At 40.7% G+C, this 25,939-nt stretch overlaps 3 protein-coding genes across 5 annotated transcripts; all 3 read left to right on the forward strand.

Annotated features, from left to right (window-relative positions):
- Positions 1–447: 447 nt before the first annotated feature.
- On the forward strand, positions 448–12,122 carry arhgef5 (Rho guanine nucleotide exchange factor (GEF) 5). 2 transcript variants are annotated; one of them, XM_046045556.1, is made up of 15 exons: positions 448–927; positions 1,490–5,401; positions 6,072–6,117; positions 6,397–6,440; positions 7,174–7,544; positions 8,869–9,029; positions 9,228–9,380; positions 9,468–9,597; positions 9,746–9,820; positions 9,920–10,009; positions 10,236–10,378; positions 10,550–10,690; positions 10,779–10,849; positions 11,117–11,221; positions 11,370–12,122. In XM_046045556.1, exons 2-15 carry the CDS (start codon positions 1,510–1,512, stop codon positions 11,510–11,512), a joined length of 5,565 nt encoding a protein of 1,854 aa, XP_045901512.1. In that variant the 5' UTR covers positions 448–927; positions 1,490–1,509; the 3' UTR covers positions 11,513–12,122. The 2 variants fall into 2 exon arrangements, with proteins under 2 accessions (XP_045901512.1, XP_045901513.1); XM_046045557.1 differs by having other exon boundaries at positions 449–927; positions 1,490–4,720.
- Positions 12,123–12,519: 397 nt separating this feature from the next.
- On the forward strand, positions 12,520–17,555 carry zgc:92606 (uncharacterized protein LOC100000242 homolog). 2 transcript variants are annotated; one of them, XM_046045667.1, is made up of 5 exons: positions 12,520–12,584; positions 14,395–14,484; positions 14,723–14,801; positions 16,443–16,561; positions 17,406–17,555. In XM_046045667.1, exons 2-5 carry the CDS (start codon positions 14,395–14,397, stop codon positions 17,469–17,471), a joined length of 354 nt encoding a protein of 117 aa, XP_045901623.1. In that variant the 5' UTR covers positions 12,520–12,584; the 3' UTR covers positions 17,472–17,555. The 2 variants fall into 2 exon arrangements, with proteins under 2 accessions (XP_045901623.1, XP_045901622.1); XM_046045666.1 differs by lacking the exon at positions 12,520–12,584 and adding an exon at positions 12,620–12,795.
- Positions 17,556–22,602: 5,047 nt separating this feature from the next.
- si:dkey-26c10.5 (uncharacterized protein LOC563797 homolog) lies at positions 22,603–25,393 on the forward strand. The gene is made up of 6 exons (XM_046045690.1): positions 22,603–22,793; positions 22,889–22,993; positions 23,237–23,365; positions 23,868–24,019; positions 24,135–24,232; positions 24,916–25,393. Exons 1-6 carry the CDS (start codon positions 22,688–22,690, stop codon positions 25,052–25,054), a joined length of 729 nt encoding a protein of 242 aa, XP_045901646.1. The 5' UTR covers positions 22,603–22,687; the 3' UTR covers positions 25,055–25,393.
- The last annotated feature ends 546 nt before the right edge of the window (positions 25,394–25,939 follow it).

The following is a 25,939-nucleotide window of genomic DNA, read 5'->3' on the forward strand; positions in this document are numbered from 1 at the left end:
ATGTTAATCTCATAACATCGTGGTACTCCAAACCTATAATCTCAGGTCACTTGAATACTCAATCAACATAGTAAAGCAGTCATTGTTAAACAAATCATTCACATATCACCCTTGTACTGCCACTCCATTCTTCTCCTCTGTGACTGCTTAATCCTGTTTGTTTTTTTTAATCATAAGAAACAGTTTGAGTTTCCCATTCTTGCTACTCTTTACAAATTCCTAAGGGAATGTACTAGAGACATTTTTATGGGCCTCAGTGAGCTCTGCACCAGTGTGTGCTCTTAAACGTCATTCTCTGTCTCCCCTCCCCCACTCTCCCTTGTGTTATCACAGCACTTACCTTACCTGGCAGTGAGTTGTGCAGACACACCCGACTACTCCGTATCAACCAATCACTGCTAAGACAGACACAGCAAGGAGTTTTACTTCCTGTGTTTTGCAAGAGAAGAATGGGGAGAGAAAGTGTGTACTTTTTTTGCTTGGGGGGGTCCACATAGGCGATCACATAGGTAGTAGAGTGGAGGGAAAAAGGATTGAAGCAGTGGACAGACTCAACAAAAGCATACTTTAGTTTGATTTATAAGAGTTCAGTTCTCTATTCAGCAACAGCGACTGAGAGGACAAGACAGAGAAGGAGGAGGGGAAAGATAAGTGTCAATCTGTTGAGACTTGTTTGGGAATTCAGGAAGGAGGTGGAGGAGAGAGAGGGAGCAAGAGGGAAAGGAAACATTACGTTTTTCACAAGAGGTAAACTAGTGAGAGAAAAAGAAAAAGGCTATTTTGATTTGAAAAAAGGAGCGCATGTGTAATGTCACCTAGACAATGTAAATAGAGGGAATGAATTCTTGTGTGTTGTGCAATCCCATGCTTTCGAGCTGAGCCGGACTGGGGAGGTGACCACAGATCTCCCCAGGATACTACATTCAGGTGAGTCGCTTTACTATTTCATGGACTTCAAATGAACACTTGTGTAAATTGCTTCTGCTTTGAACACAGATTTAGTTCTAGCTTAGTTGTGGTTTACATGTTACATGCCGTGCGTATGTGTCAGAGGCCCTTGCTTTCTGAAAGACTTCTTTTGGTATGCTGCGCTTTGCAAGTCTGTGCTGTAAGAACTGTATGAGGTTGTCACATTTTCTCTGCATATTCCTTTTCTAATGTAAAGGTACTGTACAACTAGACTGGCTTAAAATATCACACAGCGTTTAGCTCCAAAGTATAAGTGCAGGAATTTAGTGTATTTTACAAAATAACACAACAGAATAACTGACTGAAAACACCTCATGATTTTTCAAAGGTTGTAGTACCACTGGTGAAATATTTCCAGAGTATTCATACTCAACTCTGGGACATTAACCATTATGTAAAGGTTTGCAGGTTATTCATTCAGCTTAATGTGATCTTCATATAAGTTGTCCTTGAAAATGGCTTTACCCTTAATGTCTGATTTCTAAATTGATGCATTGGTGTGTTACTTTCTTTGTTTTAGGTTCTCCAAATTATGAGATCATGGGGACAAAAAGGCCCGGCTGCACCATCTTTGACACTTTATCTAAGATAAACACTGACCGCAAACTTCAGCCAGGTGGAAAAATTTCCCGGGATCCAAGTCCCAGATCAGCAATGACTGCCCAGTCGGAGCGAGAGAGAGACCGCAAACGAGAGGAGGACTGGAGAGAAAAAGAGAAAATGAGGGACAAAGCAAGACACAAAGATATGGACCCACAGGGATACTGTGAAAGTTACCGAGCTCCAGTGGCCCGGCTGAGAGAGGGACAAAGAGAGTGGAGGAAGAGGGAAAGGAGGCAAGAAGATGACAGAAGCAGAATCGAGAGGTCGCTCTTGAATATAGAGAAGGAGACTGAGAGAGCGGTAGAGTGGGGGATGGAGAAAGGCGACACATTTCCCAGAATGAGAAAAAGCAGCGCAGATGGTGGCAGAAGAATGGTGGCCACCACTGAGATGGACGAAGAGAAAGGGGAAAGGAGGCATAGAGATAGGCCGAAAAGAGTAGAGACAGATAAAGACTGTAAAAGAGAAAGAGAGAGGGAACAGTGGAGAGAGAGGGATAGAAAGAGAGACAGAGATGAGATGTGGTTCAGGGCAAAGGGAGAGGGCAAAAACATTGGACAAAGACCTGGAGAAAATGAGAAATGGCGACAGAGGGAAAGGTATCACGATTCTGATGTAGGTTTTCAAGACCGGAGAAGAGAAGTGGGAGATTTATGGGACAGAAGAGAGAGGGATGAAGCTAGAAAAATAGAAAAGCTAAGTCCTAACACAGGAAAGAGGCAGGTCAGGATGCCTTCTCCACACATAAGAAGAGATGGAGAGATCTACTCGGTTAGTAAGGAGAGAGAAAAGGTGCACTGGAGAGAAGGAAGGAGGGACACCAGGAGTGAAGGAGACAGTGACGAGAGAGAGATGAAGAGGGAAAGAGAGAGGAACAGAAAGAAGGAGGAGTTGATATATCAATACAGTAGAAGTGAGGGGGACAACACAAGCAAAGCAGAGAGTGGGAGAGATCAAGATAGGCAGGGATGCAGGGAAGCAGACACTCAGAGATACAGAGACAGAGAAAGAGAAGTGGATCGATCCAGGAAAATGGGAGTGGAGAGGGATAGGGAGAGGTACAGAGAGGTTGACAGGAGAGCAGCGAGGGAGGAAGAAAGATGGAAAGAAAGTGTGAGAGACTTGAAGGATGACAGGAACGAGGGTGACCGATACAGGGAGTATGAGCAGCGGAGACGCAGGGAGACAAAGGAAAGAGAGGCCGATCCTAGGTGGGATGACACAAAGAACACAAGGAGCCGATCCCTGAGCGAGACGGCTCCTAAGGGGCCACCACAAAACCAGAGTAGCGACATGGACAGTGAGACAAAATATAGAAGAGGCAGTTATGAAGAGAGGGGATCAGGGAGAGAGATTATTACTGGAAGTGAAAGAGTTGTAGAAAAGCAGAGAAATCCAGAGAGAGCTGCTGAAAGATGTCTAAAGGAGCAAAAAAGAAGTGAGAAGAGACAAGAGAGCGATAGGGGTGAAAAGACAGGCGGCGTGCCAGAACAGAGAAGGATGTGGTTAGAGCCACAGAGGGGCAAGATTAGTAAAGAAGAATTTTTAGACAGAGACAGACACACAAGGGGGGAAGAGAGGAGGAGGAGAGAAGAAGAGAGGAGTATGGAGTCACAGTCTGAGTGGGGAAGAGAGGGGCGGGGAATAAAACAGGAACCAGATGAGAATTACTTGGACCAAAATAGTTACAGGGGAAGACACGGAGGGAGAAATGAGTACAGGGGTGACATAGATTGGGAGACAGAGGGTGTAAGTGTAGATGGAGACAAGGTGGGTGAGGTCTGGAGAGAAGTAGATAAGGGTGGGAAGGAACATCTGTCTGACAGCGATGGAGGGATAGAGGGAAGCCAGCGGAGGGATGCAGAGAGAAAGAACGTGACAGATAAATCAGAGGAGAGTGACAGAGAGGAAGAGGGTGGGAGCGATTATTGTCATCGCTCCGAGAGTGAAGGAGGAAGTGAGACAGGGTGGAAGCAAGAGAAAGACAGAATGCTGTCAGGAGAAGACGGCTTTGTGACCGTGTCCAGCGGCGGAGACGATGAGGACGAGAAAGAGGACGATGATGGGGAGATGTTTGAGGACTGTCAGGAATTCTGGGAAGGCGGAGTTACATGTGAGGGCCCCTCACCTGTTGCCATCAAGGTGTGTGAGGGTGACAAGGAGAAGGAGGAGGAATGGACAGTGGGAAAGGAGGAGGTGGTTGATGACAGGGAGGTACAGGGGAGGGATAAGCGGCCAAAGTACGTCTACTGTGTGATTGGGCAAACGTTGCCCCGATCAAAAACCAACAAGAGGTCACCATCACATGTTGATCAGATTGGAGGAGTGGAAAGAGACGACCCAAATTTAGCAATTAGTCATCATTGTAGTGATAACACCATGCAGCAACCTCAGGTTGACCTGCATCTGACACTGAGTAGAAATGATGAATACCGAATCATCAGCAACCAGGACACAGAGAGCAAGAGTGAGTGTAACGTGCCACAGGAGGAGAGGGTGGCAATTGGAGAAACATCTGAGGTGGATATCAGACTCCAAGTGTCATCGGTGCTTCGAAATACAGAGACTGGAGAGGTAATGAGGAGCAAAAAGGAGCACCCGTATGCGGAATTAGGGACAATTAAAAGAGACTCACCGACGGAAAGACTCCTCATAGACTGGAGAGAGAAAAATAAAGAAGGGGTGGAAAGAGAGCAGGTTTCACCAATCCCAAGTAATTCCTATGGTGATGTTTGTACTCGTGTGAATTTTGAACAAATTCAACCCATCTTGGATGGGATTAACATTGGAGTGATAAGCCCAGAAGAGGTGGAGGCTATTCGGATCAGAATGAGCAGAGCATGGAGCATGTCCGAGGAGCCCACCCAGCGTCATTCCCAAGCCCCCCATCTTAAATGGGCTGAAAATGTGGTGCAGGAGATTCTGGGATGCTCAGAAGAAGGGACCGTGGGAAGAAAGATGGATTATGCAGAGGTTCAAGCTAATAGAGGGGTCGACCAATCTGAGGCAGCGATGTTGAAAGACAAACGCCAGGACGAGGCTGCAGAAGGGACTGGAGAGATTCCTGTTGTTAGGTTGACAACAGACGAACAGCACTCAGAGCCAGAGCTGGAGGAGGAAGAGCCGTTGGAGGTGGAGGGATTGAGAGGTATGGGGCAGAGCCAAGCTGACGTGCATGCTGACCAGTTCACAGCTATACATGGTGACACACCTACATACACTCATGGTGACACAACGTTAGACACAGAAGGGAAAGAGGATCACAGTATGGACAAAGAGACTGAGCCTTCTGGTCACCTTCAGTCAGAAAAAACATACATAGAAGTGAAGATTAGTGAAGAGGCAGGTGATGAGGTTAAGTTATCAGAAATGAAAAAAGAAGGAGGCAGAGAGAAGGAAGTTGAGATGAATTTAACTGTGAGTAACATGCTATACAAGCCTCACAGCTGCCCCTTTCTTAATTATGAATGTGACTCTGACCTTTTCATTCCCTCCAGAGAGGGTGAGGCCCAGGAGGTGGAAGACAGAATGGGTGAAAGTGAAGAGGAAAGGCAGGGAGGGGAGCCCAAAGAGAGGGGTACTGCAGAGGACGTGGGAAAGATGAGGGAGGGAGAGGGAACAGAGGAGGATAACATAAAGGGAGAGGTGGTGGCAGAAACGATAAAAGAAGGGGGGACTCTGACAAGCAGCTTCAGTGTCCAAGATTTGGCTCGGGAAGCTCTATCAAGAAGAAGGGGGATCCGTAAAACCACTGAAAGAAGAACCGAAGAGCTTGTAGCAGAAGAAGGTGTTGGAAGGGATCGCAGAACCAGAATATTCTCTACATCAGGTAAAGTAAGAAGATTGAGGTTGGAAACGCTGGTTACCTGCTCAAATCAGTCTCCAAAATGTTTTCTGAAAGCCACATAATTACCTCTCCTTTAGGTTTCATGGTTAATTTCATTCTAGTTTTTCATCAATCAGCAATGCAGATTAAAAAAATAAAATCTAATCAGGTTGGCATAATTCTGCTTAGATTTTCCACAGGGTAATCCTGACCTCTAAATGAAGTCAAAATTTGATTTTGCATAGAGACAATTTTAATCTCAGACAATCTTCTAGTCATTTCCTCTGGTTTGCAGAGTGTCTAATTTTGTTGTAAAATCAGTCACAGAACCAAAAATCTGAGGCAGACATCCGCTAATAGACATTATCAGTGCACTCATCTTCACACACCACATTACCTTAAACTGGAAACTGCGTCACAGAATTGTGGCTTCAGGTAGTGGGTGGAGATAAGTGGAGGGGGAGAAAGTGAGGGAAATCCAGAAGCATGAGCTAAAAGACTTGGGTTGATCCTGCTTTGAGACATAACACAAGAAGCACAAGTTTTGGAAACACTCCTCATCTTTGCTGTTGTGTTTATTACCTACTTGTTTGTGTAAGGGATTTTGTGTGTAGCGCACTGATAGATATGCTGTTGTATAACGTTTCGACGAATGGATACTTTTATATTCCAGATGATGAGGATGATCGGAGCAAAAGCTGGGGAGAAGCAGACCTGAGGTGAGTGAAACAATCACTCACAAAATGATACATCTGATTGCAATAAAATACCACATATTGAAATGCAGTAGTGGACAGGATGTATGCAATTCTAGTATTCGACTGAGTGTCAAAACTGTCATGGTTTAGCACTTGAGGGGGCAATTATAGTCCTGTAGCTTCTGAAAGGTCACAAAAGTGTTGAATCCCTCTGTACAGTCCTCATATTCAAACCAAAAAGCCATTTAAATCGTATATTTATAAATAAATTGTTGTTGTGACTGTTTCTTGGCACTGCAGGACTGTCCTGTTCGACAGACGGAAAAGAAACTCAAAGTTTTTCAGTGAGTATCTTTATTCCACCTTTTTTTGTTGTTGTTGTTCAGTTCATGCATTAAAAGTATTATGTGAACTCTTTATGCAGAAATCAAACACACATCAACTTCATTAATGCTGACAGTTTTGTTTCCGAATAAACAAAGGTTGATTATTAGAAACAGCTGTGAGGTGACACAGTGACGTGTCTTCAGATCATATCTTTTCTTGCTGTGGTTGGGAAAAGGTTGAGCATTTCCCTTCAGCATGTATGATTCATCTCTGTGTTTAATACATGCTCACTAGTTGTTTATGTCTTACGCAGTAGATGTTGGCTCACAATTTAAATGTAATATGTGTGCAGTTTACTTTTGGCTTAGGTTTTAAAAATGTAAAAGTTTTAAACAACCTACAATTGGCAGTTTGTCTGTGACCTATTATTCACATGGTTATTGTGAAAAACGGGGCAGGAGTGTGTGTGCGGATGTGCTGCATAAATGTGTCTGTGCAAGCTAGAGACAGGTTTCAGCAAGCATTTATATCTTCTAACTGGAGGGGAAAACAGCTTCTGCTGTGAATTTGCATTCCGACAAGTATGTGTAAAAGGAATGTCAAATGCAAACAACTGTTCTTGGCTAACACTGTTCCCGACTCTATCTATCTATCTTCTTTCTTTTGCTTCCTGTATTTTTCAACCTTCTTCTGTTTCTCCCTCTTCTCTTCTGCTGTATGTCTTTGTCTCACTTCCTCTCTTTCTTCCAGACGCTGCCCAGCTCTACCAGCAGTACAGCGAGGCCGCTCAGAACTTTGAAATCCTGCGTCAGGCTCGCTCTGATGCCCTTTCTGTATGCGAGGACAGTAACGCGTCTCCTGCTCCCTCACCTCCTCCTGCCCGCAGACCTCTTCCTCCCCTACCTCATTTCCTACACCCCCACTCCTTGTCCCACACAGGTTCCTTTACCAGTGTCAAAAGCTTGCCTCTCCCTGAGCCCCCCAAGACTGAAGGCAGGCCTCCCTCCCCACGTCTATCCATCTCTCTCACACAGTCATCCACACTGTGGAGGGACCTGCCGGGGGTCAGGAACAGTTCTGAGCTGGAAGGGCTCACAGAGGACCAGAGGCGACTACAGGAGGTAACGCATTGTCTTGCTGCACACATGAAAGTTGCCATTGGATGAAAGAAAATTATTCATACTGCTTGTATGAATGATTTTGCCTTCTGATTCCCCTGTTGTGCCAGTAACCTTTAACTAAATGATGCACAAAATCATGTATTCAGGCTTCCTTCCTTCCTTCCGATTTTTTCCCCCTGTTTTCCAGAAACTTTTAATTAAATAATGTGCAAACCGTTACACTGAGTGAGTCAGCTTAACCAAAATCATGCATTCAGACTTCCTTGGAAAGTTACTAGCAGCAACATTCAGAATAAGCCTCCAGGCAAACTGTTTCACTTTTCATAGAGCCTTTCTTCCTTCATCCAGCTTGTATGAAGGATTTTGCCTTCTGATTTTTGTCCCTGTTGTGCCAGTAACTTTTAATTAAGTAATGTGCAAATAGTCAAAACAGGCTTCCTTGGAAAATTACTAGCGTAACATTCCCGCCTTCCGTGAAATTCAGAAGAAGCCTCCAGGCAAACTTTGTTTCACTGTTCCTACAGCTTCACGTCCTTCAACCGGCTTGCATGAAGGATTAAGGTCTTAGATTGGACAATTTGATTAGAGCATCTACAATTTTTCCCTTTTATATACAGTTATAATCAAGCACTTAAAGTAAGTATGATTGTTTGTTCTCATTCTCTGCAAAGTTACATGCACAACATTCTTCCCTCAATGAAATTCAGGAGAATTCTGTGGGAAATTAAATACATAAGGGATTTCTTTCCCATTTCCATTAGCGTTATGTTACTGAAGATTTTGAATTTAATACATTTTCATGTGAAAATGAATCCATTATAGTTTTAGTGATTCACCACCTCCTGCTTAACTTTTTTTTGCCAGACTGTTTTAGCGTCATTTCACATCAGCAGTTTCTTTACTTTTGGGAAATGGCAATCCTTACTTACTTATGAATAAGCTTTTCGCTGTTATTACCACACACCTCAAACTACTAAAATCATGTGTAATATTCAGACTTGCCACATCCCAGAATAACCCGCCCATTAATCCAGTTTTTATTGGCAGAAGATTGTCTCCTGCCAGAAGACGTGATTGTGTAAACATGTTGTGTTTCTCTGATACTGTAGGTGTTTTCCTGTAAACATGGGTCTGAGCTGAGCTACTTCGTCTCATTGTGAAATCTATGTCCTCAGTTAGTCACATCTTTGTCAAAATGCCCCAGCTTCTAAAGAACTGACAACCCTGCACTTATTAGCTATAATTTACTGGCTAGCTTTCTCTTCATCAAAGTTTGAATGGTTTCTCATGTATTTCTCTCCTTTTTGTTGTTTTTGCTTTCTAGGTGAGATTTGAAGTGGTGACCTCAGAGGCCTCCTACTGCCGGAGTTTGGACATTGTTGTTGAACACTTTGTCATGTCCAAACAGCTGGGGGCGCTGTTGACCACTCAGGATAGGAACTGGCTGTTTTCCCGGCTGGCAGATGTGCGTGCCATCAGTAACAGGTCAGAAATGTTACACATTATTTAAAGCAAGTTTTTTTATCCATCTGAGCTGGGTCTACATTTAGATATATTTATCAGCCTATATCCTATCATTTAGATCTGACTGGAAATGTACATTGAGTGATGATCAAACCTATTTGTGTCACAAAGCTGTGGTAGAAATGAGCTTAAAAGAAGTCTTTATGATTTTTGTTTTAGTTTTTTGACAAAGCTGGAGGAGCGGGTGGAATCGAACATATTTTCCTTCACCGTGTGTGATATCATTGCTCGGCACTGTCCACGCTTCAAAAAGGTTTATGTGCCCTACCTCACCAACCAGTCTTATCAAGATGCCACCTACCAGAGACTCATGTAAGTAATTCAATCAAGTCTTTGTGCTCAGCTGTTGTTTGCATTGTTCTCATCTGTCTAATCATTAAACGTCCCTTTTTTCTTCAGGAATGAGAATCCAGGGTTCAAGCGGATTGTGGAGAAATTAGAGAAGAATCCAGTTTGTCAGAGGCTTCCTCTTCGTTCCTTTCTTATCCTTCCTTTCCAAAGGATCACAAGAATTAAGCTGCTGGTCCAGGTGAGTGGATGTGTGTGTGTGTGTGTGTGTGTGTGTGTGTGTGTGTCTGTGTGTGGCCTTTCTAGAACAGCAAAGGTTGGAGGTTCACAAAATGTTCAATCCTGTACCTTCTTTCTCACTTTAACACTCACACACTGTTTCTGTTCAGAACATTGTGAAGAGAACAACTCCTGGTACTGCGGAGGCGACTCAGGCCATCAAATGTTTGAAACTTCTGGAAAAGGTACAGAAGCATCCTCTTTTCACTGTACATTAACATAGGATAGCAATATTTTAATATTTGTGACTTACCTCTCTTTTCTTTCATTCATCCCTCCTTTAGCTGATTCAAGAGAGTAACGACAGCATCACTCAGATGAAAAGCATCGAGTCCCTGGTCTCTCTCAGTGCTAAGGTGGACTTTGACTGCAGGGTAAGTAATGACTACTAGTGATGAGAAAAAATCACAACATGTAATTGTTTTACAAAATTCTATTGTTCAATTTATTTATTTCAAAAATTTTCATTATTGTCTTGTGTGTGTGTGTGTGTGTGTGTCTCTCTCTCTCTCTCTCTCTCTCTCTCTCTCTCTCTCTCTCTCTCTCTCTCTCTCTCTCTCTCTCTCTCTCTCTCTCTCTCTCTGTGTGTGTGTTCTACAGACTCTTCCTCTGATCAGTCAGTCTCGGAGGCTGGTACGGGAAGGGCCGGTTGCTGAACTGATGGATTTCTCTATAAAGGAAACAGAGAGGAATGTTTACCTGCACCTATTCAATGACTACTTGCTACTTTCACTACAAAAAGAGTGAGTCAACAGACATGTTTTGCAGTGTCAGAATAACCCATCCCTAACTGGCATCTATCTAATTACCATTTAATACATCCTGTTTTCCTGTCTTTTATCATCCCTGCAATCTTATCGGCCTTTCCTTCGGCCATCTCATTTCTCTTTTGTGCCGTCTGCTTCTTTCAAAAGGGGGAAATTCACAGTGATAGACCACTCCCCTGTATCAGACCTGCGTGCAGAGAACTGTCGTGTCAAACTTCACTCCCTCCAGAAGAACCTGTTCCGGCTGCACATGACAAACCAAGCCCTGCTGCTACGGACCGACACACAGTAAGCGGCTGAGAGTGTCTGTATTGGTCCCATTACAGTGTGAGAAAGAGTTTGAAGGTACACTCTTCTTGTCTTTTTTCCCCTTCAGGAGTGATAAGCTACGTTGGATGTCAGCTCTTTCCCGGCCACATCCTGAAATAGATTTTTCTGCTGCACAAGGTGAAGTATGCTACTTGGTTTAGATGTTGCAAAGTGCTTAGTTGTTGGTCATAAGTTGTGCCTAAAAATCCCTGCCTGGTTCACTCATTGCCTACTTATGAGTTGTAAGTTCAGGCTCCAAACACTAAAGATTCATCCATCATTTTGCATCCTCACCGACATTGTCAGATAAAAATAAACACAGTGAAAGATCGTACTGTGGGATTTTTAGCACCTATTAATCTTTATGACTATACGTCTGATTTCTCTCCTCTTTTGTCCATGCAGATATGTCACAGATGCAGTGTATCCGAGCTTATGTTGCCCATCAGCCTGATGAGTTGTCGTTGGAAAAAGCTGATGTCATTCTAGTGCACCAACAAAGCAGTGACAGTAAGAACATATCACTACCTTTTCCTTCATTCCCTTGCAGAAAGTGCTAATTAACTATGCAATATTTATTTGTAGAATTACCTTAAACCTGGTATTATCAGAGAATAAGCATTAAATGACTTTGTGTTGGATTCTTTCTACTTCCCAGATTGGGTAGAGGGGACCAGACTGCCTGATCGACATCGTGGATGGGTACCCAAGTCCCATTTAGAAATCATAAGCAACCCTAGAGTCCGACAACGGAACCTGTCGGATGCACTCAAACTGACAACGGCCACAGCTGCTGTTTGATCAGGACGCTCAGAGTGGGACTAAGCAGAGGGACGTCCTGGTTGCACCGGACAGGAGAAGACTATCTATCAGTTGTCTGCTTCAAACGGCTGGAAATTGGACCATAAACATTCAGTGCTCTAAATGAGTATTGAATTGTTCACAAGAGTGCAGCAACTGAAAAGATGTAAGAATGCATCTCAGTGTAGTATTGGGTCTCAATTATTTCACTGCGTGGAACAATACATTGCCTTAGAGCAATGTGTGAACTGCTGAGGCCTGCCTGAAAGACATTATGGACATTGTGAGTCCATCCAACTGCTAAAGTACATTACAAACATTGTGTGTACTATAATACATCAATGAACTGGTGAAAAATAGCTTAAAAGGGAAATTGCCTTTTCAAAGAAATTGTATTTTTATTGTATTATTATTTGTGTATATTGAACAGAATCTTAACAGTTGAGTGAATGATGCATATCTATTAAAGAGATGGCCCCTGCATGCAGGAGAGCTAACAGAAATCATGCAAAATGTACAAGACAATTCAAAGATGTACAGAGCTTACACCTGAGGACATTTAAAAAAAAAAAAAAATCAGATTGGTGGAATAAAATCCCTTTTTAACATATGTATGCCTTGTGGGCTATGGCTTATTTCTTTCATTATATAAGCTTTTTTTGTAATTTATAGATAAAACTTGTTTGTGACTACTTGTACTTGTACATCAGCAGCAATCTTGCACGTTCACAACGAGCCTTTACTGTGCGTTGCATGTAACTTCGGGCATGTGTCTGCAGGAGATGTTTACAGAACAAAGAGAACAGCACAGATAATGAAAAATGGCACTCACGTTAAGCACGTAGCCTGGCTGAGGCGTGACCATAGGCGTGAACCCACGTCGGCCTGACCTAGTTTCAAGGGCCTACTATTGGTTATAAGTGCCATCACTCAGAGAAAAAAGGGCGCTAGCAAGTGTAGATGGACAGCAGCACTCATCCAATGAGCGCAGCACAACCCTACCTTCTGTTTCCCTGAATGGACACGTTCATCTTTCAATCTACACTCACGTCTTTGATTGGTCCGAAATGAGGTAGGCGGGCGTTGCAGGGTTTGTTGTTGTTTTCGTTCAGCAGAATAAGTCGAGTCGTCGACATCTTTTAAAAAGCGAGCATTCCCGTACGTTATGGTTAAGTTTTGAGCTAAACAATTTTATTTGGAGAAACTACAAAACACAAGGGACCAGTGGGATTTATCTGTATTTGTCCCGTTTTGAGTGAAAGTTGTTATTGTCTTTTTCAAAGGTATGTGATGTTTTATCTGCTAAATGCAGTTGTTAGCACTACGTTACCGTTGTTAGCTAGCACCACTGCCAGAAACAGCTGATTTCCGTGACCTGTTGCATGGTATCGATATAGAGGCTTTGGTAATCACTTAATTACACCGAATAATGTAGCTGGTTTGATTGTGGCTATAAGTCTTAGAAGGAAGGTAAGTTCGCTGTCTCAGTGCTGTTGTTAAAAGTGACGTGGCCTCACTTCACAACGACCCAAACCGCCTGAAACCGGAGTCATCGTGAGTGATCACACTCCGTATACACTAAAAAAAAACAACAAAAGCAGGAGTTTGTAGACAATCAGTGGTGAACCACGAAGGGATGTTATGTGGAGGAATGTTTCCATCGTTAGCTTTACTCTCTAACCACATATACTGATAACTCAACCCACAGCTAGTTGTAAACAGTGTTTCCGACGTGTAGATTTGAAGAAATCCAAAACTCAAATATATTTACATCACAAAGATTTATGACAAATTAAAGCACCAATGCCCTCAAATAAGAGCATTTTAGGGTAATGTTTTGCATTTTTCACTTCTTTTTTTTTGCTTAAAAATAACTGAAACATTAATCAGATGTCAAAATAATTAGTTTAGTGTTCTGATGATTGACTAAGTGATTAATCATTTAAACTCTTAATGAAATGCTTAAAATAGAGGTTTTCAGGCCTCCACATGGTTGGCTCCAAACTGTTTCAGCAGAGGCTCAGTGAACTGATGTGAAAACATATTACTGTAGTTATTAGTTGTCACAAGGAGATCACATAGAATAACCCAATGTCTGAGACTTAGTTAAAGTTATGTTATACTGTTTTGGGGAAATTTACTGCCTTTCCCACAGTCAGAAACTGATAAATGCCTTAGGACAGACCTTTTCATATGTATTTTGTGTAGTCAATCAGCAATATTGGGTTATCTTGGCTAAATTGTGAGTGTCTATGTGATCAAAGAACATAATCATGATCCCATGAGCATCCAGGAATTGACAAACTAAGCAAGTAAACAAGTGGGAGTGAGAGGTCACCTTTTCCCAAGCTTTATCTGAGGGGAAGTCCACAGTGTCAGACTTTGAAAACCCTTGGCTTGAAGGTATTTCATCACAGTGACACAAAATCAATCAGTCAACAGAAATACATCATTGATGATTGATTAATCTTTGAAACCATTTTAAGCATTAATAGTTTAAAAGGTTTCATCTCAATCACATTGATGTAAAATACCTGTAAACCCAACAATGTGCTAAAGCAGTCCTCATTGATTTGCAACCCTGCCTATAGAGGCTGAATACATCCAAATGTATAGGAATATCTCCCTTGGTTTCTCAGAGTTAAAAATGTGAATTTTTATACTGCCAACTCTTAAAATGGCCTCTACAAAGCACTTGATTAATAGATGCCTCCATCTCATCTTGCAGTAAACAATGATGTCCTCTTTAGGCGGGCAGTATCACTTGTTGACTGAATGCACTGGTTGGTGAAGTAAGCCAGTGCTCTTTCTCCTTTGTCAGTAATGCTATTGTGAGGGTCACTTCATGTTTTCTGGTGTTGTTTGTTTCCTTGTGTTGTCAGATGGGCAGTCCGTACCAGCGCTCAGTACCACTGGAGGTGAGGAGAGCAGAGGGAGAGAGAGTTCGGGCCAAGCACCCTGACAAGATACCGGTTAGTATGACAAATGCCAAATATTTTAATAACATGTTACATTTACTGTGACAGGGTTAGGAAGTTATGTTTGATAATCACAGTAATCTAGATATTTTATTTAAAGCCAGTTCTCTTAATAAAACACTGGATCTATGATTTTGTAGTAGTGTGAATTCATTTGTTGTTTAGAGTTTGGCACATGAACACATTCTCTCTCCGTTAGTGACTTATTACTGTTCTTATTGTCTTTAACCAGATCATTGTGGAGAGGGCCCAGAGGTCACGAGCTCCCGAACTGGACAAGAAGAAATACCTAGTGCCCTCAGATTTAACAGGTGAAACACACGTGTAAAAAAACTTTATATGCCCAGTTTTGTCCTATCCAATAACTCTCCCACCTAGAAATCTCCCACACTACCAAAATATCACACACATGATGTAAGAAACGATCGGCCTCCCAGAACATTCAGAATGCAAAAAAAAAAGGTGCCTTAACATTTGAAGAGCTCTATCACCCATAGTTTATCGATGGTCACTATAGCCCGACTGAGTTCTTTGTTAGGCCGATACTGATGTCAGTATTTGGAAGTTTAAAAATCATATAATGATACATTGGCCAGTAGTCATTTTTCAAAATGTAAACACATAAACAAACAATCTTGATATCTATCTGTGTATATGTATGTGTGTGTATGTGTATGTGTATATGTAATTTTTATGTTATTTTTAAATTTTTAAAAATTTTTTTCATGAACTTTGATCGGGACATTTTACAGTTGAAATATAAACACAGGTAGTGATATATCTACAATAGAAATGAAACAGCATGAAAATGTTATATCACGATTATAGTGAAATTATTGCACTTATATGTTTTATTATGGTGTTGTTAAAATGTGTGGAAAATGTTAAAAAAAGTACTGATGCACACAAACTGGAATCATTTCGGCAAGTTTTATATTGAAAATTTTTTTGTTTACATAAACAGCATAATAACAGTCAATACTTTATGTAAACATGGAAACCCTATCAAATGTGCATTACCATTAATATGTTATAAAGGATATGCAATGACCACATGCACAATTTACTTAAATACAAATGAGTCTTAGGCTTAACTTGCTGCTGATGCACCATCCGAACCTGGATAGATCAATCAGTTGCTGTAAGTGATGCAGTTGACAAACTAAAGCCTAGTTCACACTACACGATTTTAAACCCGATTTGCCGGTCGGCGAGCTCGGTGACCATCGGGCTGTGATCAGGGGTAAATCAGTGATCGATCGGCGGTCGCCAGTCATTATGTGTGAACTACTCAAGGACGCGTCAAAATGGTTCCCCGTAACATTTCTGACACATCGCTGATGACTGCCAGATATCTAGCATGCCAAATATCTGGAAGAGTCGGCCGATTGACATCCACATCCAGCCAATGAGAGCACTTTTTCACCGCAAAACACTTTTTACTCCCCTCCAGCTCTCTCTGTAGCTCAGACGATCCCTGCGACCTGTGTGTGCTAATCCATTTTTTCACCCATATTTTTTGTCTTTATAATAACAAACAACAGCTGTTTTGTGTGTAGGTTCGTGTCATTTCCCGTTTCACATTTCACGTGTTTTCTTGACAAAATATGGTTTGGAGACCAGTGTGGGGTGACAGAGTCGTTGTCAGCTCGCATAGTGTGTGACCCCCTGTCACCGATCAGTCACGTAGTGTGAACGCCACGACGACTTCAAGACTCCCGTCACAAGACGGCAAGTTGTGTAGTGTGAACAGCATGGCCACTGGCCAATGTGGAAAGTCGTGTAGCCTGCACGAGCCTTAAGGGTGACACTAATCTCTGACACTAATTATTACAGGCCCTGCCTTTTTCTCATGCTCTGAATTTAAAGACTTTCTCTTCACAATACATGAAACTACTGAGGATGACACGCACTGACCATCTCGCTCTCCTCCTCTCCTTTCTTTATAAAAGTGGGCCAGTTGTGCTTCCTGATCCGTCAGCGTGTGTCTTTGAGGCCAGAGGAGGCACTCTTCTTCTTTGTCAACAACTCCCTTCCCCCATCGAGTTCCCCTCTTTCTGCTGTATATGAGGTAACTGCGCCCTTTCACACACATGTTCACATGAGGACCCTCCCCAGCATACATGCATGTTTGTTGCACTATCACTGTGGGCACATGTCATTGACATAATGCACTGACAAAATGCCATTAACATGGCCCCCTACCCTAACCTTTGTCGTCACAACTACATGTCTAACCCTAACCTAAACCCTAAAACCAAGTCTTAACCCTCAAAATCAATCTCTACCCATGGGGATCTCCGTTTTTATCCCCATAATGAGTCCCTATTTTTTTAGGGTTAGTGTGTATTCAGGTTGAAGTCCCCACCTAGATACAAAAGCATTAAACAAACACACATCACTAGAAGGGGTTAAAACATATTTACCAGTATTTGCTGATCGCTGTCCTCTTCTGAAGCTATTTGTATGTCTGCCTGTTGACAGCTACATAAATTAAAAGTTTCAGCTTACCAAAAATGACTTCAGCTAGACCATGCTAGACAGATCTGCGTTGACGGCGATGTGACTTCACTTTTCCTGACCTCAGAGTAGCCTGCCAGTAACACATTAACATCAAAAGTCATTCTGAAAGTGATTTAGAAACCACAAAGTTTGTGTATTTAATATTGCTAAAGGTAAGAAGCTATAAAGCCGGCAAGAGAGTCATTTTTGGATATGAATTTTCTAAAAAGCTCTTTATATTGACTGCACTTATCATTTCCAAATGGCTGGTGGGGTGTGTCTATTCAAGGTTCAAGGTACATTAATTTGCCAACCGACAACACAGGGCTGCAAAATGAAATGGAAGTTGTCGTTTAAAGTAGTACACTTGTCGCTGAATTATGTGTTATTCTTTGCTCTGTTGTGTTTTGCAGGAGCACCATGAAGAGGACCTGTTTCTCTACATGACCTACAGTAATGAGAGTGTGTACGGTGCCTGAGGGAGGCAGGCAAAAGACTGGAGAAGGAAGAGAGAATGAGAGGAGACAAAGTGAGACTGTGAGGAATAAAGAGTTACGGCTGTTTGCAATGTGTCAAACCACTATTATTCGTTTCTATTAGTTTTGATAAGTAACTACAGTACATGGTGGAAGAAAGGCTTCGCACAAGGCAGATGGGATGCTGGTAGGAGTTACCCTTGTCAGTATTTGGGGCTGAGCGTAATGCATTTTATTACACAAGTTATCTTGATTCCTGCACTTGGTGAAAAAAGAAAGGGGAAGGGTGAAAAGAAAGAAATAATGCATTGTAAAAGGAAGTTAGTGAAATCATGTTGAGGGAGCTCTCGTTATCTTTTTCAGTCCTCTGTATTTAATGCAAATAGTATTTTGTTTTTGTAAATTAATATCAACTTTTGTGGAAAATAAATATGATAAAATGCATACATAATCTGATGAATTCTTTCTTGTATGATTTTTTGGGAAACATTTCATGTCACTGGAAGATTTAAACAAGATTTTAAAAAAATATTTGAGTAGAGATTTAAAAAAAATAAAATCTTGAAATAATGAATACACACAAGCGCTTTCCCCCAAAGTCTCTTGTACACTTTATACATGTGGTTTAGGGGAAGGCAGAGGAGATGTCTTCATGCGGAAGTGTTCTGTCTTTACTGATCAGATGAGTCATATATTCACTGGACACTTTTAGGTTGGGGAATATTTATCACAAAAAGAATTGTTTTATTTTTTCAAACAGAAAATTGATATCTTGAAACATTTTTTTTGGGTAACCAGCGCTTCATTCGCTTTTTGTCTGCATGACTAAAGGTTACATAATGACGTCAGTTGAATAGTCCGGTCTGAGAGACTTCCCGGTGCAAACGAAAGTTAGAACAGAAGAGAAGAGCCATGGAGATGCAGGAGATCACCATCGAGAGCAAAAGAGGCGAAGAGAATGAAGAACCAGGTGAATCGATGCTGGAGACCAACGCTGAAAGTACAGGACATTTAATTAAAGCAGGTAACATTTCAGAATGAACTTAAAATAAATACAACTAAACTGAACGAGAAAGAAAAAAAGAACTGAAAATGAAAAAGGCTGTAAATACTTTTTTTTTTTTTTTAACGACAACTATTTCCAAAAAGTTGAATAAAACACAAAAACTGTTAATTTTAGGTTTTTATTTTATATTGTCGTTTAGTTTTCTTGCAGTTCGGAAAGTTTAGTTTGGCTTGTGCGTTTAATATTTGGAAGCAAATTCCAAATTTAAGTTTATTTCTGTTAAAATGCATCTGTCTCTATTTTTGTCGGGTTTTAGAGGAAGCAGAACCAGAACCCTACTCTACACTACATAGTCCATCTGAGGATGTTTATTCAGAAGCTTTTTATGGCGGCGCTCCAGTTAAGACAAAAGCAGGTACACTTTGATTCTTAAACTCTTAATTCATCTTCAGCGCTGCTTCATTCATTATAGTTTATTTCTGTTTACCATTCTTTTTATAATTGATTCTGTATTAATGTTTATTGTCTGCTATGCAGCAGAAGGGAATTACAAAACTTAATTTCACTCTAACTTGTTATATTGTGACAATAAACCTACCTACCTATCTACTTTTATAGAAGGTTCAAGGTACATTTACTGTCATTCTACAACACAGCGTTGCGCAGTTAAATCAAAGTTATAGCTCCCTTCACGTTACACACAGAGAACATTTATACAAATATTTAATATTAAAATTAAAAAGAAATATACAGTTACTTTTATATACACTATTATACAAAGGTAGGGGTGTGGTAATGTGCAAAACCAGCACAGCAGAAATTTCCATGTCATTTATTTGTGGTGGAGTTAAGGAGTCTCAGCCTGAGGAAAGAAGCTGCTCTGTAGTCTGGTGGCACCACAGCAGGAACATCTGCATCAGCCACACAGCAGCAGGGTGAACAGGCTACGGCTTGTGTGGGTATTGTCAAGTATCCTGTGGGCTCTGCTCAGCTACCTCTCTGACATCACTGTTCTGGTTGGTTTTGATCACCCGCTGCAGAGCCCTCCTGTGTGTGTGTGTGTGTGTGTGTGTGTGTGTGTGTGTGTCCTCTGTTTACACAGCTGAAACACCCAAAGACTGTGTTTCAGCATGCCTCTCAGCACACCTTCTGCCTAGGTAATAGGTCTTCATAGGTCTTCCATAACACCTCAACTGTCTGTTTTAACACTGTTAAACTGCTTCATCACACCTCACATGCAGCACTAAATATGAAAACAACAACAAAAGGGCTTTGCATAAACTTCCCTCCATTGCTTAGTAATCACTGAAACATTATTGTCTCCATGGTGCTGCAGTCATAACTTGAGTATATCTCAGTTAGCAAATCCAGACAAAAAGAAAAGAAAGCAGAAGCAAAGTTGTGATTAGCTAATCTGTGAAAAAGTGTACTCCCAAACTACAGTAGTGTCTGTTTTTGTTTGACTCTGAGTAAGGCTCTAGAGACTTATTTTTAAACTGCAGTGCAGAACTTTTCCCTCTTCTGTCTCCCTCTTCAGCTGAGTATACCAGATCATCAAACTCCGGTATACTGTCAGTGCAGAGAGATTTACCTGACGGTGATAGGGTTAATCAGCATTGTTTATTTGCAGCATAGCATTAGTTAAAATGTGTTGTAGGAAGTGCTGCAACTTAAGATTATTTTTGTTTATCAAATAAGCCAATTTCGTTTAATCAATGAGTTGTTTGGTCTCTATAAAGTCAAAAAAATGTGAAGAAATCTCATCACAATTTCCCCAGAGCCCAAGCTGACATATTTAAATTGCTTGTTTTGTTCAAAAAACAGTTCAAATTCCAAGGTATTCAGTTTACTACAAGGTACAAGGTACAAGGTAAATTTATTTGTCACATTACAACAGGTTGTAAAGTGAAATTGAGTTTGTAACTTCCTTCTAGCAGACAATATACAGTAATATTAAAGCAATAAAAATGGTACACAGAAATAAACTATATTCAGTAGAGCAGTGCTGAGGATGAACTATCACAGAAGACAAAGAAAAAACAATGAATACAATTAAATGTTGCCATTTTTGCAAATGAAATGACCCAAAAGATCAATTAATTATGTAATTTATTGACCATTAGTTTGTTGCTAATTGAATAGAAACCCCTGCCCTCATAAATGTCATAAACTGTTTTGCTGTTCCATCTTAGTGTCTGTACATTCTGGCACCACCATTCATTAAGTCTGTTTTTTGTTTTGTGATTTTGCACCATTTAAACATGAAAGAAAAAGAAAGCAGTGACATTGCACAGCAGCGTGTGTTACTGTGTGGAACAACAAGCCTCTAAAACTAAGTGATTAATTAGAATCAGCTTTATTGGCCAACCTGTTGTAAAGTGAGAAATAAATCTACCTTGTAGTAAACTCGATGCCTTGGTATTAGAACTGTAATATGTCTGTAAATATGTCAGCTTAGGCTAAGGGATATTGTGATAAAACCTTTTTTCCCACATTTTTTAAACTTTATAGAGACCAAAAAACTTAATTAAAAAAATGTCTTATTTGATAAAAAACTATTCTGAAGTTGCAGCCATTCTTGCAATACCATAAAGCCAGGTGCCATACCAACGTGTAGCCTGCTTCTGCTGAATGACTGAAGGTCATTCCAAGCTGACCAAGCAGGTTTGGGCTTGATTAGTCCCTGGATGGGATACTTCCTGGGAAAACTAAGTTACTGCTGGAAGAGGTGTTGGTGGGCCAGTAGGCAGACTCCCCTCTGGTCCTATTAACAAGATCCCAATGCAGTGATTGGGACGCTGAGCTGCAGGAGATGCTGTCCTTCGGATGAGACGTCCTTACTCATTGTGGTCATTAAACATCTCACCACACTTGTCGCAAAGAGTAGGGGGATCCCTGGTGGCATGGCAAAACTCCCAACCTGGCTTTCTCCATCTGGCCTTCTAATCATCCCCCCGAGTAATTGGCTCATTGTTTCCGTATCTGTCCTCAAGCTGATGTGTGATGAGCGTTCTGGCACAAAATGGCTGCTGTGCATCACCCAGGTGGGTGCCACATATATTGGTGATGGTTGAGATGAGTCCTCCCCACTTCACTCTGTAGCGCTTTGAGATTCTATGATAAAGCCCTATATAAATATAATGCATTATTATTATTATTATTATTATTATCATTATTATTATTATTATTATTATTATTATTAGTAGTAGTAGTAGTAGTAGTAGTATTAAGTATCCCTACACAAACAAATCTATATTGGACAGGTCTTTAATTTCTTTATCTATAAAAAATCTAATCTAATTGATCTTTCGACATGTAGCATGTCCATATTGACAAAGGTTTAAATATTTATATTGGTACGCACAGTGTAAACAGTTTAGAACTAGCTCAAGCAGGTGACCCAGTGGGCTTTATTTAGAGGTTTTATACATCCAAAGAACTTCTATAAAAACCAGACAAGGTTTAATTGAGACCTGTGTTTATTTGTCAAAACATGTGGCCACACCAGGCCAGTAAAAGGGATAGGTATCTTAAATGGTACAAGGCTTTTAATTGAAGTTTTACGGTATCTCTATATACAAGTCAAGTGTTTCTGTAAATTGGAAACAAATACAAATAGAGCTAGGGAAGAAATATTAACATGCAAAATAAAGTAAATTGAGTGCACTAAAGCTGCAGTATCGCTACCTATTATCTTTAAGTGGGTAGAATAAAATTTGCCCATTTGCAATTAAGGCTGCATTCTTTGAGTGTGAGGACTGTCAAAGATTGCTGGTTTGATTCCCCTTTGGGACACAAAACCCTGCACTTTAATCATATATTTAATGTTTCAAATCTGTATCAGTAATGACAGTATGTTCTGTCTCTGAAATGTGTTTGACACAAACACTCAGCTCAAATGACCTCAAAAGAAGAAATCCCATCTGTTGTTTTGGGAATACAGCGTCTCTCAGGTTTCCAGTTTGTGTCTGTGTCTCTCACACACATTCTTAAAGAGAGATACAGTAAAAGTTTTTGGGGACTTGAAGGACAAGCCAAGTACTGTGCTAGATGAATAATTAAGGAATCAGTGAAGGTCATATTGCTATGGCGACAAGACAAAGAGGGGGTGTCTCGACTGCGCTCTTTCAGGCAGGCGTGACTCAGCAGGACAGGCAGACAGAGCAGGACAGGGTAAACAAGCTTCATCGCGAATCCCAGGACGTTTTTCTCCATGTATATCAAATTTTGTCGCAGTTATGGCGAGGATAAAAAAGACAAAGCCGGTGAAAACTTGTCACCAGAGTCCAAGTTATCTGTTGAACTGGAAGGGGGAAAAGGTAGGCCAGAGCAGTGTTTTTTCAGCCTTGATGGTGGTTTGTGTTGTGCTCATTAAAATATCTCACTAACATCCGGCTGATGTTTTCTTCCTCAGGCAAACAGACTGAGGGAAACATACGTCTGTACCGTGCTGTGTGTGTGATCCTCACAATAATCTGCCTGGTCCTGCTGCTGGTCGTCATTATCCTCAGTGCAAAATGTGAGTATCTGCAACAATGGATCTGAATTTATGTCAGAAAACAAAAAACTGCTGGCCGGATTATGTAACACTAAAGCAGATTATCTATGGATTGTAGTTTACCATTAGCTGTGCAGAGATAAAAGAAAAATGGAAAAGATATGTCAGGATCGCATTGCTTTGTTCTATTTTTGATTGTCCTGCTGCAGCCGGAGGGCATATTCTTTTCCCTCACAACTCCTCCCACTTCTCTCTGATTTCTAGTCCAAACTGGATCCGCAGTCTGCCCGGACATAGAGGAAACTAAAGCAACAGACAGGCAAAGCCCTTCATTTACTCCAACATGCAACTATGAACAGTGCCAGACTCACTTCAGCAACATTCAACCCCAGTGTGAGTGTGATGCCAGGAGGAACAATACAACGTAGAAAACCTTGTACAAGCAAAAGAAACATCTAGATTAAAGAAAAACAATAACTTAATTGTGTTTTTAGTGGCAGTTCTGCTTTCACTGTTGCCCAAAATTGTGTTTTAAACAGGTCTCAGAGGAAGTTAGTTCATGTGCTTGTTTTTGAAGAACTGAGAATTTTTCCTCCCCATTTAAACCTAGATTCAGCTGAGTTTAATAATTTTGACATTGCTATGTGATTATACACAGACACACATAAAATAACATGGATGTCTCCACAACATATGGGCAAAAATATAAATAAAACCCAAACCTTAAAGAAAAACAAAGCTCATTTAAGATACAGAAAAGACAGTTTCAGGTCTACTTTGGAGTTATTTAAATGTTGAACCAAAACTCTGCTTTATTATTTACTTGTGCAATTTAGTCCATGTTTGTAGACCTTTTCTTTGAGGATTTCCTGTGCTGATCCCTCTCTCCTTTCAGATCTCGGCTGTCAGCAGTGCGCTGATGGGTGGCTGACTTTTGGCCGATCGTGTTTTTTCCTGTCCACCGTCAGGCTGAGCTGGGATGAGAGCCAGAGGAACTGCAGCGCTAGAGGAGGATCTCTTGCTGTTATTAACAGCCAGTTGGTTCAGGTAGATCTGATAACACTTCCTTCTCTAATCTGAAGTAAAATCATGCAGTTAATAAAATAGTAATAACTTGCACAGAATCTTTTTTTGTAAATGTCAGTGGGGTTCTCTCTTTTAGCGTTTTCTGACTAAGGAGGGGAAAATGAAATACTGGATCGGGCTGAGAAACAAAAAAGAAACATGGACCTGGGTCAACAACACTGTGCTGCGAGAGAGGTGATTCCTGGGGAATGTGTGACTGCCTGATTAATTGTCTAATCATCTCAGCTGTAGCTAGAACTTTTTATCTAAGCGGTCTTTGTTTTTTGTTTTTTTCATATTTGGGATGTTTAGATATGAATATGTGCCAGTGTTATGTTTTGTCTGAAAGTGAGATAGAGAAGGCGATAGATTTATCTTCGGGGTATTTGTCTTTATGTATTTTACACTCTTTTAATTAAAATATACATTTTATTAGGTACAAATTTACAATCTAATGCAATCCAATACAACAGCTCTGCCACAAATTCTACCTTTAGGAAGTTTATAACATTCTGTTATATGTAAATTTAATTATATGTTTATTATTGAGGTCATGATTAAAGGTGGTGATGTACTGGGCTACATTATATTGAGAGGTGTTTCTAATTTTTTGTCCTTCTCATTCGTCCTTCAACATTAGGGGGGCAGAATATTAGAAACATCAAACAAACATACAAACACTGAGCTTCGAAAGACTGTTGAATTGGATTCCATGAGCTTGGGTAACAGGTGTTCCTAATAAAGTGGCCCTATAAAGTAGAGATTGCAAAAAATAAGAAAACACCCCGATTTATTCTTTCTCCGCTTTACTATATTGCATAACCACAGCGTCCTATGATACCAATGTAATAGCGAATATTCATGCATTTTATTTTCAGTTATTGGGCTGAAGCACCAGTGGGGAATTGTGGGATCCTCAACAGTGGAAACCCACCTGAGAAGAACTGGATCGCAGCTTCCTGCGAGGCCTACACCTACTTCATCTGTCAGCTGCAGATGCAACCGCCTATTTCTTAACAGAATGTTGAAAAAACCAAAATTCTGCCAACAGGCTTCAACTCTTCAATAACATCTCAAATGATTTATCTTTCCACTTCACATTTCAATCAGTACTACCCAGCAGAAAAAGATTAAGCTCCTTAGATAATAGTTTTATATTTAATTGTTTAAAAATATGTTCAGTCAGATGTTTGTAAGCAATTCTTGTAGCATTGTGTTTCCTAATTTGTATTCTATGATGTCAGTTATGCCTACAAGTACTATTAAGCACTAATCATTGTACTACTTGGATAGGCTACTGGATGATTACTTATACTGCTGTTTGACTTTATCACAAATAAAGGCCAGTCAATTTGGTTTTAAAGGTTTTATTCTCATATAAAAATGTTCATGCAACGACATAAGTTGAATGTCTACGTTTCACTTTGTTTTAGTTTGGCATTTATTACTGCTAAATATTGTTATAAAAATAACATATTTTTTTCTGTAGCATAATGCTAATACTATAATCGCAATGAAGTCTTGCGCCCGGTCCAAGCAGAGATTTCCTCCCGGAGAACAAGCTGCAGCTGAAAACCTTGCCTGCAACCACCTAAAGTTTGTGAGTGTTTTAGACAGAGCTGTTTAGGCTCTGTAAATTGGAATTAGCTTATCACAGCAGTACAACTGCTAACCATGATCACCTGAAACAAAATCATCCAGGAGCACTTTGTCAAGACGGCAGTGGCAGCAAAAAATAGGATTATCAACACGAGGAATGTGTTTCTGTTATTAGCAGCCACTTAAAATTGATTCTCTAAATGTTTGAACATTGGCCGCTTGTTAAAAGTAATTTCTGCACCGCCGTTATAGTAACATAATGTTACTATAACGGCGGTGCAGAAAGTAATAATAACACAGACT

The sequence above is a fragment of the Micropterus dolomieu genome, linkage group LG03 (assembly GCF_021292245.1).
Source record: "Micropterus dolomieu isolate WLL.071019.BEF.003 ecotype Adirondacks linkage group LG03, ASM2129224v1, whole genome shotgun sequence".
In the NCBI taxonomy this organism is placed as follows: domain Eukaryota; kingdom Metazoa; phylum Chordata; class Actinopteri; order Centrarchiformes; family Centrarchidae; genus Micropterus; species Micropterus dolomieu.

Bases quoted from the DNA above. Each gene is read 5' to 3' on its own strand.
- arhgef5 (XM_046045556.1), top strand. From the start codon at position 1,510: ATGGGGACAAAAAGGCCCGGCTGCACCATCTTTGACACTTTATCTAAG. The intron at 6,118-6,396 runs GTGAGTGAAACA...TTGGCACTGCAG, and splicing joins TGGGGAGAAGCAGACCTGAG to GACTGTCCTGTTCGACAGAC. The intron at 10,691-10,778 runs GTAAGCGGCTGA...TTTCCCCTTCAG, and splicing joins CTGCTACGGACCGACACACA to GAGTGATAAGCTACGTTGGA.
- zgc:92606 (XM_046045667.1), top strand. From the start codon at position 14,395: ATGGGCAGTCCGTACCAGCGCTCAGTACCACTGGAGGTGAGGAGAGCA. The intron at 14,485-14,722 runs GTTAGTATGACA...GTCTTTAACCAG, and splicing joins AGCACCCTGACAAGATACCG to ATCATTGTGGAGAGGGCCCA. The intron at 16,562-17,405 runs GTAACTGCGCCC...TGTGTTTTGCAG, and splicing joins CTCTTTCTGCTGTATATGAG to GAGCACCATGAAGAGGACCT.
- si:dkey-26c10.5 (XM_046045690.1), top strand. From the start codon at position 22,688: ATGTATATCAAATTTTGTCGCAGTTATGGCGAGGATAAAAAAGACAAA. The intron at 22,994-23,236 runs GTGAGTATCTGC...TCTGATTTCTAG, and splicing joins CATTATCCTCAGTGCAAAAT to TCCAAACTGGATCCGCAGTC. The intron at 24,233-24,915 runs GTGATTCCTGGG...TTTTATTTTCAG, and splicing joins AACACTGTGCTGCGAGAGAG to TTATTGGGCTGAAGCACCAG.